This window comes from Coregonus clupeaformis, unplaced genomic scaffold, assembly GCF_020615455.1.
Source record: "Coregonus clupeaformis isolate EN_2021a unplaced genomic scaffold, ASM2061545v1 scaf0435, whole genome shotgun sequence".
NCBI classification, from domain to species: Eukaryota; Metazoa; Chordata; class Actinopteri; order Salmoniformes; family Salmonidae; genus Coregonus; species Coregonus clupeaformis.
Genome location: NW_025533890.1, coordinates 57,868 through 70,747, shown reverse-complemented (window position 1 = coordinate 70,747; position 12,880 = coordinate 57,868). Strand labels below are relative to the sequence as shown.

Below are 12,880 nucleotides of genomic sequence, written 5' to 3'. Positions count from 1 at the left end.
GTTCCAGGTAGAACCTTTTTGGTTCCAGGTAGAAACTTTTTGGTTCCAGGTAGAACCCTTTTGGTTCAAAAGGGTTCTACCTGGAACCAAAAAGGTTATACCTGGAACCAAAAAGGGATTTTCCAAGGGTTCTCCTATGGGGACAGCTGAATAACCCTTTTAGGTTCTAGATAGCACCTTTTTTTCTAAGATTGCACACACACACACACACACACACACACACACACTCATTCCATAACACACACAAAACACAGGCATATACTCATTATGCTGTAGACAGATAAACAATGTGACTCATACTCAGAAATAGCCTTAGCACCAACTAAACTGAACCAAAACACTTTTCTTTCTTTCTATTCTAAATTCATTTGTATTTATTCACTTCATAGGTTTGTCTAATCTGAGTGGGGAGGCAGAGGGTTGTCACTAATTGGGTCCTTCCACCAACCCAGTGCCTTTTGAGAAGTGTAGTTTTGGCCAGAAAAACATTCGACTTTACCTAATTTTAACATTCTGTCTTAAAGAGCACGTTTAACTAATTTTCAGTTTTCCCCTCCCCAAATTGCTCTTTTCTAGGAAGCTATTTTTATTAATTTTTGACAATTTTAATTGAAAACAATCACAGTAAGGTACTTAATTGTTACCCAGAAATGATTTGATATAGAGATTTTAAAAACGGCTGCATTGGACCTTTAATTAACTCAGGAACCACACCTGTTTGGAGCCACCTACTTTGTATCCTCAGTTACTCAAGGGTTTCCTTTATTTTGGTAGTTACATCAGGTAACTTAGGGTCATGTATAAACATTTATAAAAATGCCCATTTGCCCATTATTTTGGCTACCATGGCTCGAAGAAATCTCAGAAACTTTGAAAGAGGGCTCTCAAAGGAGCATAGGGGGTTTAACATGTGTTTGTGTGTGTCTCAGTCACCAGATCTCAACACAATTGAACACTTATAGGAGATTCTGGAGCGGTGCCTGAGACAGCATTTTCCACCACCATCAACAAAACACCAAATGATGGAATTTCTTGCGGAAGAATGGTGTCGCATCCCTCCAATAGAGTTCCAGACACTTGTAGAATCTTTGCCAAGGCGCATTGAAGCTGTTCTGGTGGTACCTTATGTTGGTTTCCTTTATTTTGGCAGTTACCTGTACATCCATGTACTTTTATGGAGAAAAGATCGAGGTCTATACAACATTTAAGTTGATTGTACATAGTAAAAAAAAAAACGTTCAAGAGTCTTATGGACTTGTCAAATAGCTGTCATGTACCGTAACCACTATTACTCTCCTGGTGGAAACCACCACGAAAGCAGTTGATTAAGCGCAGGTTCGAGCCCCCCTCACTTCCAGCATTTATGTTAAGGGAAAACACTGTTCACTGCTGGTCCACCCATATGTGACAAAGTGGATGATTATAATGCATATAAAACTAGGGGCGCAACTGGTTTTAGAAGTGGGGGGGACATTATTATAATATATTTTTTATTTCCAGTCGGATAAACACTCCAAACAGCCTACCCAACCACATGGAGGCGTCTGCATGGTCTTAAAGCACACCGTTGCCTTGTTTTGCATCACATTCCAATGATAAAACTGAGGGGGACAAAAATGCTATTTCAGAATGTGGGGGGGGACATGTATGTAATATAGCCTATACTATAGTAGAGATGATTATGTGTGTAGCATTGCCAGTAGCCTATGTGTCTGTCCGCATTTTTACATTGAATTCATGGATTTCACATGAGAGGGTTCCAGGAGTGATGCATTTGTATTGCCGTAGGATTATAGACTATCTCACACATTGTTGAAGTGCATTGAAGTATACCATACAAAGTCCCATATGCATTAATAGGTTATATAGCATAAGGAGGACACTGTCTGATGTGAATGAATACAGGCTATAGCTATATTATTGAGTTCATATAGTACAGAAAATGCTAACCAGAGAGTTAGATGACTTTGTCAAATATAAGTAATTCACAATCTGATACTGATACAGTCAAATGTCTTCCTCCGTTAATTAAAGACTGTCGATTTGGAATCTTTTACACACGGTAAGCTAAGCGTGGGCTCGAGTACGGACTCATGATAAACTTATTTAAAATAACTGCAATACTGCCATCTGTAGGATGATAGCGAGAGTGCAACCTGTAATCCTACTGTATTATAGTTTGTAATGCTTGTCCTGGAGTCAAATAATGCATATGTGACAAAGTTGATGATTATAAAAATGCATATAAAACATTGTAGGCCTACATTTATGTGTACACATCCATGTAATATAGCCTATGCAATATCATTATTAGGCCATAGCAGTGTGTTTGTCTGCAAGGCTGAAGAAATATTTGACTTACCTTCATGTCTAAAAGTAATGATGGACTGTTGTTTCTCTTTGCTTATTTTAGCTGTTCTTGCCATAATATGGACTTGGTCTTTTACCAAACAGGGATATCTTCCTACCTTGTCACAACACAACTGATTGGCTCAAAAGCATTAAGAAGGAAAGAAATTCAACAAATTAACTTTTAACAAGGCACACCTGTTAATTGAAATGCATTCCAGGTGAATACCTCATGAAGCTGGTTGGGAGAATGCCAAGAGTGTGCAAAGCTGTCATCAAGGCAAAGGGTGGCTACTTTGAAGAATCTCAAATATAAAATATATTTTGATTTGTTTAACACTTTTTTGGTTACTACATGATTCCATATGTGTTATTTCATAGTTTTGATGTCTACACTATTATTCTACAATGTAGAAAATAGTAAAAAATAAAGAAAAACCCTTGAATGAGTAGGTGTGTCCAAACTTTTGACTGGTACTGTATGTGGCCATCATTTTATTCAGACACCGTTTCGTTTTTGTGTTTGGAACATAGAAATACTTCACACATAGCCCTGTATGTATTTTGAATTACTTTATTACAATGGTATAGATATGCCTCCTCAATACCCTGAGTTTTTCTTGAGCAAAATACCTATCTAGAAAAACATGTACATTGTAATATAAAACGATTAACCTTGGAGTAGGTAAGTGTACATACAGCCTCTATCCATAAACTGGTGATGTGTGAAATTAATTTTCTATATCAACTTCAGGTGCCGCAACTTCACTGGGGACAGGGGGGAAATGTCCCCCCCACATTCTGAAACCAAAGTTGCGCCCCTGATCAACTTGATCTTGTGATTTTCTTGCACAATACTGACAATGGGTTAACTCTTTCCTTAACCCAACAACTTTTCTAATTGCTGGTCACAGGATGTGTTTGTTTTGTGGTTAACCCTTAAGATTGAAGTTATGTTGCAATGGATACAGTATAAAGAAAGAAATCATACCATTCAGATAATCTCATATACATTTGCCTTATAAAAGTAGAAAACATTTACATTTACATTTTAGTCATTTAGCAGACGCTCTTATCCAGAGCGACTTACAGTTAGTGAGTGCATACATTTATTTATTTTCATACTGGCCCCCCGTGGGAATCGAACAAAAAAAAAGTAATACATTTGATTTAGTAAATTTTCAGATTTAAAGGTTCAAATCAATGTTTTGTCAGGAATAGTCCACAAATTCTGTTCTCAGCTTCAGAGTAAACTTCTGTAAGAAACAAGACAAAGATAAATAAAAACACTCAAATAAATGAGAAGAAAAATTGAATCATTCCCACCACAATGACAGAGCGGTGACTGAAAACTCACTTTAAAGTCGTGGATATAGGTTAAGAAGAAGAAGATGAAGCTGAAGGCCACGATCCACTCACTCACAGCACTCACCAGATGGAACACATAGTCCTGTAATGACGGAGAGTCGGAGAGAGACTGATATTGGCACGTATAGCTTCTCTAGCCTATAAAGCCTATATGGATTCAGAAAGTCATCCATCTTTGTTGTTTATGTGAGTTGTGTTCTTGGTAAAGATGTGCTCATACTGTACCTCGTCTTCTGTTTTTCTATGCAGTGTGGTTTGTGTCACAAAGACAGCACAGATAACAGCTGGATGGAAAATGAAGGATATATTTTCTTTGATAAAACAATGATCATTCATGATTAAAATCATTTAGACACCATGGGTTTTCAAGGATACTGGGGGAAACTGCCAGGAAGGCGATGGTTGCAATTCCAGTGCGCATACCAAACAAGGCCAAGGAACATCCATAGGGGTAGGCCTTATAGGATATGATGGACTGGAGGATGGTGTACAACACACCAGAAAAGAAGAAGAGTAATGCACCTGCATCATGAACTGACGTAACCGTTGTCTCCTGGGCAAAAAGAACACACCAGAGAGATCATGTATGGAATATCACACTGTCACTTAAAGGTACAAAACCCCTCCATCTTCTCACTAAAGGGGTGACAACCCACTGGGCAAAACGGGTTGAATCAATGTTGTTTCCATTTCATTTTAACAAAGAAATTCAATGTGATTACATTGAATAAACGTGGAAAACTGATTGGATTTTTAAAAAGTAATCAATGTAAGGGAATTTCATTTTTTCACCCAACTTTTATCTTAAATCCAATGAAATCCTACTGGGCACACACTGGTTGAATCAACGTTGAGTAGGCATTGAATTGACATCTGTGCCCAGTGGGATTGTGACATTTTTTATTGATTTCACGTTGAATTCACATCATTAGTTGACAACTCAACCAAATGTAAATCAAAACTAGTTGTTGAACTGACGTCTGTGCCCAGTGGGAACCTACCTGGAAAGTAGCAACAAAACACATCCCCAAACAAGAAAGCATTCCAATCCAGAAAGCAGCCTGGTTCAGTGCTGGGGGCACACCACCTGCCTTCTCATTGAGCTTTTCCACAAACTTGTATCTGGCATATATGGTGGCCATACCTGTAGAGGAATTGGCATGGCACATGGAGTGAACGTTTTTATTAACACTTTTCACATGTAGACAGTACACGCTCACCTGCTGCAATATTTATTTATTTGCACCTTAAAACAGAGGGAACAAAGAAAGACAAACATAGTGAAGTGAAACATAATATTCAGTAAAACGCAATGTCATACCATTGATCTCAGCCCTGTCTAACCATGCATTTCTGCTTTCATTTTGTCAAAATTGGGAAGTGTAAATAAAGCTTTTGGCACAGTCTCTGACCTGGAAAAACCCATGGAGTTGCTTAAAAGGATAGTTCACCCAAATTACAAAATAACACATTGGTTTCCTTACCCTGTAAGTAGTCTATGGACAAGGTATGCCAGCAAATCATGCTTTGGTTTAGTTTCCCTAGCACCGTTTCCACATGCTAACGTTTTAGCATTTGTGGCACAAATCCCATTTAAGTCATGGGACCAATATTAGTATTTTTCACGCATCATGTCCAAATCATCCAAAAGTATCTACAATTGAGTGTGAAGCTCAACAAAGTCACTTATAGATTATTTGAACATGATGTGTGAAAAAATGCTAATATCGGTCCCATGACGTTAGCATGTGGAAACAGTGGTGGGAAACTAAATCAAAGCATGGATTGCTGTCATATATGGTTCATAGACTGCTTACAGGGTAAGGACACCAATATGTAATTTGGTAATTTGGGTGAACCATCCCTTTACGCTAAGACAAAAAGCCCTTTCATGGTTTTGGTGTCTTTCTGTGCTCACCTGCAAATGCAGTGATAACCGTCATCAAGCCAAAGATACAGCTCTCTGGGGGATTAGCCCCAGTGTCACTAAAGAAAGAAGAGTTCAGGGTTAATGTGTGTTTTAAAGCCATGTCTGGAAGTCTTAAATAATCTGTATTTAATTTAAACAATACATTATATAAAAAATCATTATACACATTAAATTATAACAGAACAGAAAGTGATTTAATTTGTTATTAAATGAAATGAAATAAAAAATGCTCATCAAAATAATATCATACCATTGACATAATCTATTAATAATAATTATATGCCATTTAGCAGACGCTTTTATCCAAAGCGATTTACAGTCATGTGCGCATACATTTTTACATATGGGTGGTCCCGGGATCGAACCCACTACCCTGGCGTGACAAGCGCCATGCTCTACCAATAGAGCTACAGAGGACCAGATTAACCAAATAGACAATTGCATTTCAATTGAATTAGTTATCAAACCATACCAGTTGACGACAAACAAATAATTCAGTTATATCTACGGAAAATATTACTGAATAGAGGGCTTTAATCGTTTGAATAGAGCGCTAATTAGTTCAACCATTATTCATTATCTATGCCTATTTAATGTTAGTTTGCATAATGTGTTAATTGTCTATCTGCTCAATAAACAAAGCTGTTTAAATGTCAAATGAGGACACACACACCGTGCATTAAGTAGTTCACAGGCCCCTACACTGTAGACTAAACAGCTGGGAACTGGGTACCAGCCAAGTACAGCGTTCATCTGTGGTGGGGAAAACGAAACTGATTTATTTTTGTTGCAAGAATGCGATACGATTTCCGTTAATGTCGCCGGTTTTGATGAGTGGAAATAAATAAACATTATTTCCATTACCCACACTGATTTAAACAATAAGAAGTGTATGCTATTATCACGGTTTAATGAAGAACGGCAAATTCGTGGAAAAATAAATGCTCAGGCTGCTGATAAATAATCATAATCTTACCTTATATAGGGGAAAATAACATCCACATGATGCTCGAACAATGCAATTAGGTAGGAAACAATAAACGTGCTGGATGACCAGATGACCAAAAAAGTTGGTAAAAAGCATATTCCCTCCATGAACCAAAACATATTGTCAGCAATAAGGAAAAGTTACCACGCAGACAGACCGACCTTAGTGCAAATTATAAAAATGTAATACGATGCAGAATACTGACAGGTAAAAACCCTCTGCCAATAATCCTCAGAGTTGAGATTTGAAGAAGGAGTATAATTAGGGTAATCCTCCACCAAAAAGTGACATCTCTTACTGTAAACTATACTGTAAACTGCTATTTTGCAGTCACGTGGTCTGGACAGTATTGAACTTCAGTCATGTTGAGTGTATGCTTCCTTCCGTACCTCTTCCGATCATTTCCGCATTTAACAGAAAATAAGACACACAGCTCTACATAAAATGTCATCCTCTTCTGAACCAACATTTATTTATTTATTTCTAACTTCATTTTTTCATTATTCATTCTAATCTGAGCGTGTAGGCCTGCAGAGGGATGCATCCATTCTACACTGAGTATACAAAACATTAAGTACACCTGCTCTTTCCATGACATACACTGACCAGGTGAATCCAGGTGAAAGCTATGATCCCTTATTGATGTCACTTGTTAAATCCACTTAAATCAGTGTATATGAAGGGGAGGAGACAGGTTACAGAAGGATTTTTAATCATTTAGACAATTGAGAAATGGATTGTGTATGTGTGCCATTCAGAGGGGTGAATGGGCAAGACAAACCTTTAAACATGGTATGGTAGTAGGTGCCAGTCCCACCAGTTTGAGTCAAGAACTGCAATGCTACTGGTTGATTCACGCTCAAAAGTTTCCCGCATGTATCAAGAATGGTCCACCACCCAAAGCACATCCAGCCAACTTTACACAACTGTGGGAAGGAATGGAGTCAAAATGGGCCAGCATAGAGTGGCGCCGGAGAAGATGGCTGCCGTTTTACAGCCCTCTAACCAATTGTACTATTATGTGTTTTTTTCCGCATTATTTGTAATTTATTTTGTACATAATGTTTCTGCCATCGTCTCTTATAACCAAAAAGAGCTTCTGGATATCAGGACAGCGATTACCTCGTATTGGACAAAGATTTTTTCTTCAACGAGGCGGCCGCAAAGGATATCCTACAGACACCCGACAAGGCCCAAATCCCCGTCATTCGCATGAGGGAGAGACGGAGATATCGTGGACGTAGGTCGGGGTGCCTTGTAAGGATCCGACAGCGAGCGAGTAAACTGCCGCTCCCATCAATCCTATTAGCCAATCTTCAATCATTGGAGAATAAATTGGATGACCTAAGATTACGGTTATCCTACCAACGGGACATTAAAAACTGTAATATCTTATGTTTCACCGAGTCGTGGCTGAACGACGACATGGATAACATACAGCTAGCGGGCTATATGCTACATCGGCAGGATAGAACGGCTGACTCCGGTAAGACAAGGGGTGGCGGTCTGTGTATAATTATAAACAACAGCTGGTGCACAAAATCAAATACTAAGGAAGTCTCGAGGTTTTGCTCGCCTGAGGTAGAGTATCTTATGATAAGCTGTAGACCACACTATTTACCAAGACAGTTTTCATCTATATTTTTCATAGCTATCTATTTACCACCACAAACCAATGCTGGCATTAAGATTGCACTGAATGAGCTGTATAAGGCCATAAGTCAACAGGAAAACGCTCATCCAGAGGCAGCGCTCCTAATGGCCGGGGACTTTAATGCAGGGAAACTTAAATCCGTTCTACCTAATTTCTACCATGTTAAATGTGCAACCAGAGGAAAAAAAACTCTAGACCACCTTTACTCCACACACAGAGACGCATACAAAGCTCTCCCTCGCCCTCCATTTGGCAAATCTGACCATAACTCTATCCTCATGATTCCTGCTTATAAGCAAAAACTAAAGCAGGAAGCACCAGTGACTCGGTTAATAAAAAAGTGGTCAGATGACGCAGATGCTAAGCTACAGGACTGTTTTGCTAGCACAGACTGGAACATGTTCCGGGATTCTTCAGATAGCATTGAGGAGTACACCACATCAGTCACTGGCTTCATCAATAAGTGCATCAATGATGTCATCCCCACAGTGACCGTACGTACATACCCCAACCAGAAGCCATGGATTACAGGAAACATCCGTACTGAGCTAAAGGGTAGAGCTGCCGCTTTCAAGGAGCGGGACTCTAACCCGGACGCTTATAAGAAATCCCGCTATGCCTTCCGACGAACCATCAAACAGGCAAAGAGTCAATACAGGACTAAGATTGAATCGTACTACACAGGCTCTGACGCTCGTCGGATGTGGCAGGGCTTGAAAACTATTACAGACTACAAAGGGAAGCACAGCTGCGAGCTGCCCAGTGACACAAGACTTCCAGACAAGCTAAACCACTTCTATGCTCGCTTCGAGGCAAGCAACACTGAAGCATGCATGAGAGCACCAGCTGTTCCGGATTACTACGTGATCACGCTCTCCGTAGCCGATGTGAGTAAGACTTTTAAGCAGGTCAACATTCACAAGGCCGCAGGGCCAGACGGATTACCAGGACGTGTACTCCGAGCATGTGCTGACCAACTGGCAAGTGTATTCACTGTCATTTTCAACATGTCCCTGACTGAGTCTGTAATACCAACATGTTTCAAGCAGACCACCATAGTCCCCGTGCCCAAGGACTCTAAGATAACCTGCCTAAATGACTACCGACCCATTGCACTAACGTCTGTAGCCATGAAGTGCTTTGAAAGGCTGGTCATGGCTCACATCAACACCATTATCCCAGAAACCCTAGACCCACTCCAATTTGCATACCGCCCCAACAGATCCACAGATGATGCAATCTCTATTGCACTCCACACTGCCCTTTCCCACCTGGACAAGAGGAACACCTACGTGAGAATGCTATTCATTGACTACAGCTCAGCATTCAACACCATAGTGCCCTCAAAGCTCATTACTAAGCTAAGGATCCTGGGACTAAACACCTCCCTCTGCAACTGGATCCTGGACTTCCTGACGGGCCGCCCCCAGGTGGTAAGGGTAGGTAACAACACATCTGCCACACTGATCCTCAACACAGGGGCCCCTCAGGGGTGCGTGCTCAGTCCCCTCCTGTACTCCCTGTTCACCCATGACTGCATGGCCAGGCACGACTCCAACACCATCATTAAGTTTGCCGACGACACAACAGTGGTAGGCCTGATCACCGACAATGATGAAACAGCCTATTGGGAGGAGGTCAGAGATCTGGCCGTGTGGTGCCAGGATAACAACCTCTCCCTCAACGTGATCAAGACAAAGGAGATAATTGTGGACTACAGGAAAAAAAAGAGGACTGAGCACGCCCCCATTCTCATCGACGGGGCTGTAGTGGAACAGGTTGAGAGCTTCAAGTTCCTTGGTGTCCACATCACCAACGAACTATCATGTTCCAAACACACCAAGACAGTCGTGAAGAGGGCACGACAAAGCCTATTCCCCCTCAGGAGACTGAAAAGATTTGGCATGGGTCCTCAGATCCTCAAAAAATTATACAGCTGCACCATCGAGAGCATCCTGACTGGTTGCATCACCGCCTGGTATGGCAACTGCTTGGCCTCCGACCGCAAGGCACTACAGAGGGTAGTGCATACGGCCCAGTACATCACTGGGGCCAAGCTTCCTGCCATCCAGGACCTCTATACCAGGCGGTGTCAGAGGAAGGCCCTCAAAATTGTCAAAGACTCCAGCCACCCTAGTCATAGACTGTTCTCTCTGCTACCACACGGCAAGCGGTACCGGAGTGCCAAGTCTAGGTCCAAAAGACTTCTCAACAGCTGCACTGCCCCCCCACCCCATCTTTTTACGCTGCTGCTACTCTGTTAATTATTTATGCATAGTCACTTTAACTCTACCCACATGTACATATTACTTCAACTACCTCAATGTGACTCTGCACCGGTACCCCCCTGTATATATAGCCTCCCTACTGTTATTTTATTTTACTTCTGCTCTTTTTTTCTCAACACTTTTTTGTTGTTTTATTCTACTTTTTTATTAAAAATAAATGCACTGTTGGTTAAGGGCTGTAAGTAAGCATTTCACTGTAATGTCTGCACCTGTTGTATTCGGCGCATGTGGCCAATAACATTTGATTTTATTTTATTTTATTTTATTTACTTTCATCACCATGTCACCATGTCAAATTAAATCAAATCAAATGTTATTGGTCGCATACACATATTTAGCAGATGTTATTGTGGCTGTAGCAAAATGCTTGTGTTCCTAGCTCCAACAGTGCAGTAATATCTAACTATACACAACAATACACACAAATCTACAAGTAAAATAATGGAATTCAGAAATATAGAAATATTAGAACGAGCAATGTCGGAGTCCTTAGTATATATATATAGTAACAGTCAAATCTTTGGATACACCTACTCATTCAAGGGTTTTTCTTTATTTTTACTATTTTCTTCATTGTAGAATAAGAGTGAAGACATCAAAACTATGAAATAACATATATGGAATCAGGTAGTAACCAAAAAAGTGTTAAACAAATCAAAATATATTTTATATTTGAGATCCTTCAAAGTAGCCACCCTTTGCCTTGATGACAGCTTTGCACACTCTTGGCATTCTCTCAACCAGCTTCATGAGGTAGTCACCTGGAATGCATTTCAATTAACAGGTGTGCCTTGTTAAAAGTTACTTTGTGGAATTTCTTTCCTTCTTAATGCGTTTGAGCCAATCAGTTGTGTTGTGACAAGGTAGGGGGGGTATACAGATGATAGTCCTATTTGGTAAAAGACCAAGTCCATATTATGGCAAGAACAGCTCAAATAAGCAAAGAGAAACGACAGTCCATCATAACTTTTAGACATGAAGGTCAGTCAATCCGGAAAATGTCAAGAACTTTAAAAGTTTCTTCAAGTGCAGTCGCAAAAACCATCAAGCGCTATGATGAAACTGTCTCTCATGAGGACCGCCACAGGAAAGGAAGACCCAGAGTTACCTCTGCTGCAGAGGATTAGTTCATTAGCGTTAACTGCACCTCTTAACATCAACTGCACAGAGGAGACTGCATGAATCAGGCCTTCATGGTTGAATTGCCGCAAAAGAAACACTACTAAACGACACCAATAAGAAGAAGAGACTTACTTGGGCCAAGAAACACGAGCAATGGACATTAGACCAGTGGAAATCTGTCCTTTGGTCTGATGAGTCTAAATTTGAGAGTTTTGGTTCCAACCACTGTGTCTTTGTGAGATGCAGAATAGGTGAACGGATGAGAGCCTTGCGGTTGCGGATGGTGCAGTTGCCGTACCAGGCGGTGATACAGCCCGACAGAATGCTCTCAATGGTGCATCTGTAAAGGTTTGTGAGGGTCTTAGCGGCCCAGACAAATGTCTTCAGCCTCCTGAGGTTGAAGAGGTGCTGTTGCGCCTTCTTCACCACACTGTCTCTGTGGGTGGACCATTTCAGATTGTCAGTGATGTGTACGCCGAGGAACTTGAAGCTTTCCACCTTCTCCACTGCAGCTCCACCGATGTGGATGGGGCATGCTCCCTCTGCTGTCTCCTGAAGTCCACGATCAGCTCCTTCGTTTTTGTTGACGTTGTAGAGTCAGCAGCATACCACCCTGCATCCCACTGCTCGCTTGCCTCTGAAGCTAAGCAGGGTTGGTCCTGGAGGGCCAGTAGGAGGCACTCTTTCCTCTGTATATAAAAATATCCCAATGCCCAATGGCAGTGATTGGGGATATTGCCCTGTGTAGGGTGCCGTCTTTCGGATGGGACATTAAACGGGTGTCCTGACTATCTGTGGTCACTAAAGATCCCATGGCACTTATCGTAGTTATTTTAACCCCGGTATCCTGGCTAAATTCTCCTCTCTGGCCCTCATACCATCATGGCCACCTGATCATCCCCAGCTTTCAATTGACTCATTCATCCCCCCTCCTCTCCCCTGTTACTATTCCCCAGGTTGTTGCTGTAAATGAGAATGTGTTCTCAGTCAGCTTACCTGGTAAAAAAAGGGTAAAATAAAGAAATACAAATACATAAAAGAGTCCATGTCCCGATGAATTGAGGCTGTTCTGAGGGCAAATGGGGGAAGAAAGTGTTCCTAATGTTTGGTATACTCAGTGTATTTCTATGCATAGGACACATCAAGCTAAATGTATAGCACAACTCCTCCTAGTCGATAGA

At 40.9% G+C, this 12,880-nt stretch overlaps 1 protein-coding gene across 2 annotated transcripts; it reads right to left on the bottom strand.

Moving 5' to 3' along the window:
• Positions 1-2,907: 2,907 nt before the first annotated feature.
• LOC123484745 (DNA damage-regulated autophagy modulator protein 1-like) lies at positions 2,908-6,959 on the bottom strand. 2 transcript variants are annotated; one of them, XM_045215391.1, is made up of 7 exons: positions 6,624-6,959; positions 5,636-5,703; positions 4,719-4,861; positions 4,093-4,270; positions 3,943-4,001; positions 3,707-3,799; positions 2,908-3,605 (listed from the first exon to the last, which is right to left on the bottom strand). In XM_045215391.1, exons 1-7 carry the CDS (start codon positions 6,752-6,754, stop codon positions 3,561-3,563), a joined length of 717 nt encoding a protein of 238 aa, XP_045071326.1. In that variant the 5' UTR covers positions 6,755-6,959; the 3' UTR covers positions 2,908-3,560. The 2 variants fall into 2 exon arrangements, with proteins under 2 accessions (XP_045071326.1, XP_045071325.1); XM_045215390.1 differs by lacking the exon at positions 6,624-6,959 and adding an exon at positions 6,321-6,444.
• Positions 6,960-12,880: the final 5,921 nt, after the last annotated feature.